The sequence below is a fragment of the Etheostoma spectabile genome, chromosome 2, assembly GCF_008692095.1.
Source record: "Etheostoma spectabile isolate EspeVRDwgs_2016 chromosome 2, UIUC_Espe_1.0, whole genome shotgun sequence".
Lineage (NCBI taxonomy): Eukaryota > Metazoa > Chordata > Actinopteri > Perciformes > Percidae > Etheostoma > Etheostoma spectabile.
Window position 1 is genome coordinate 9,955,935 of NC_045734.1, and position 2,505 is coordinate 9,958,439.

General features: G+C 41.8%; 1 protein-coding gene across 1 annotated transcript in view; it reads left to right on the top strand.

Moving 5' to 3' along the window:
• The first annotated feature begins 589 nt into the window (after positions 1-589).
• LOC116703791 (aminoacyl tRNA synthase complex-interacting multifunctional protein 1) overlaps positions 590-2,505 on the top strand; it is an 8,767-nt gene continuing 6,851 nt past the window's right edge. The window contains exon 1 of the mRNA XM_032538765.1: positions 590-1,020. Coding sequence (XP_032394656.1) covers positions 648-1,020 — 373 coding nt within the window. The 5' untranslated portion in view covers positions 590-647. The remainder of the gene's footprint in view (positions 1,021-2,505) is intronic.

Consider the following 2,505-nt stretch of genomic DNA (forward strand, 5'->3'; position numbering starts at 1 on the left):
TTGGGTAATGCAATTTCAATTAAACAGCACTCAAATGAGCTGTTCTATGTTATATCGCTGTACTGTATTTTATATTATGTTACAAAATATCACATTTCATGTTTTAAATATTTTACTATATTATGTTCAAAGTTCTACATTTGTCATTTTTCCAGATGTTGGCAATTAAATTCTTTGTTCTCAGACTACAAATTATGCAAATAAAAATAAAATCTACAGTAAGAAATGAAATGGTACAGTGAAATAGTAAAATAGTAAAGTCAAAATCTAGGAATATAATAACATTTCTATATTATATTAACCATACCTTGCTGACTTCTGTTCTCCAAGATGTTTCTAATCAAACCACCGTCACTCCTTGTCTTGTAATTTCAATATACTGTAAAGTTTTCTTTCTAGTTTTTATTTACATTCTTATTTTTTTATTTATAAGTCTCTGATTATTTATTTTTTACTTTCTCTTTTTAACCTGTACTTATTTCTGTCCTTGTTATCCAACTGTGATCGATGTAATGCGTTTTCTTATCCTGTGGAGGGCAATAATGAGCCCAGCACCATTTAAAGTACCTAAAACATTAGAAGAAGAAAAATGAAAAAGAGGAGGAGGTGACAAATCAGTGCAAGAGTCGCCAGACGTTTGCGACAGAATGGGACGCAGTGCGGAGCTCAGTGACTTCCAGCGGGGGACTGTCGTTGGATGTCACCTCTGCAAGAAGTCGATCCGTGAGATTTCCGCTCTGTTAAACCTGCCGCGGTCCACCGTCAGCGCTGTCATTTTGAAGTGGAAACGCGGAGGGATAACGACGGCTCTGCCGCGGAGCGGCCGACCGCACAAGCTCAAAGAGGAGGACCGTCAACTGCTGGAGAAAGTCGCGCTGGAAAACTGTTCGCCCTCGGTGGAAGCTCTTACTGCGGAGTTCCAGACCGCCTCCGGGGCCAACGTGAGCCCCAGGACTGTCCGCCGGGAGCTGCATGAGATGGGCTTCCGCGGCCGAGTATCCACCTACAACAAGCCTAAAGGTGAGTTCAGGAAAGGAAGCGTTTAACAATCCAGTGATAGTGTTGGATGTGTTTGTGTTCACATGCTGTTGGCAACATTACACCTATATGCGATTGTATGGACGTTCATATTGACACCAACCCGCTCTCATCCTGCAGTTTGCTCTTATAAAAGGCTTTCTAAAGGCTTTTGAGACCTGGCTGCAGACATTTCCCCTTATTCAGCCACAAGAAAACAATCTAAATATGTTAGGGACATTGTTTTTTGTTTTTAAATGTAATTCTAATTACATTTTTTTGCCTATGTAAACACTTTGAATTGTGTTTGAAATGTGCTATATAAATAAAGCTGCCCACTTACTTAGTTTGTGGTAATAAGGTTAAACCCAACTTTAATTAAAGATCGGTTTTCCAGTAAAATGCCAAACATTTACTGGTTCTACCTTCTCAAATGTGATAATGCGCTTCTTTTCTGATGATAAACAGAATATCTTGGGGTTTTGGGCTTGTGATCAACAAAACAAGTAGTCTGAATATGTCAACTTCAGCTCTAAGAAGATCTATGTAAAATATATTGTCACAGGGCCTCTCTTCAAGGCAATACAATCTAGTCTTTGTTAATACCACTAATACTGAAATGGTGCTAATCTCATAATGTCTAGTTATTAGATTACCAAAAACCCCTGACATGCAGTGAACTTGGGACTTTTGGTGCAGTTTCCCACTAGGTTTGATCAGTAATCCAGACCTGTTGTTTGCCATTTGTTATCCATCCATCCATCCATCTTCATCTGCTTATCCGGTATCGGGTTGCGGGGGCAGCAGCTCCAGCAGGGGACCCCAAACTTCCCTTTCCCGAGCCACATCAACCAGCTCCGACTGGGGGATCCTGAGGCGTTCCCAGGCCAGGTTGGAGATATAATCTCTCCACCTTGTCCTGGGTCTTCCCCGAGGCCTCGTCCCAACCGGACGTGCCTGGAACACCTCCCTAGGGAGGCGCCCAGGAGGCATCCTTACCAGATGCCCGAACCACCTCAACTGGCTCCTTTCGACGCGAAGGAGCAGCGGCTCTACTCCGAGCTCTTCTCGAATGACTGTGCTTCTCACCCTATCTCTAAGGGTGAGAAGCATTTGTTATGTTGTGCCAAAGTCTGCTTCCTTGTTGATTTGTGTTCCCTCTCCTCAACCTTGACCAAGTCTGAGCACTAACCCCAAACCAATCATCTCTTTAATAGGGGTGTGAATCTGCATTGGTGTCTCGATTCAAATCCATTGCGATTATCCTGTCAACGATTCATCACGATGCGCCACCTTCTCAAATGCATTATATATTGCCATAAATGGTTTTCATCAACAAAATCAAGCAGTCAGATATACATTACCAGTCAAAGGTTTGGAGTCACTTAGAAATTTCCATTGCACTTCATTATAGACCAGCTGAGATCCGTTACATTGTTTTTTAACCAAGGCAACAGTTTTCAGATTATATTATGTGCTTACATAATT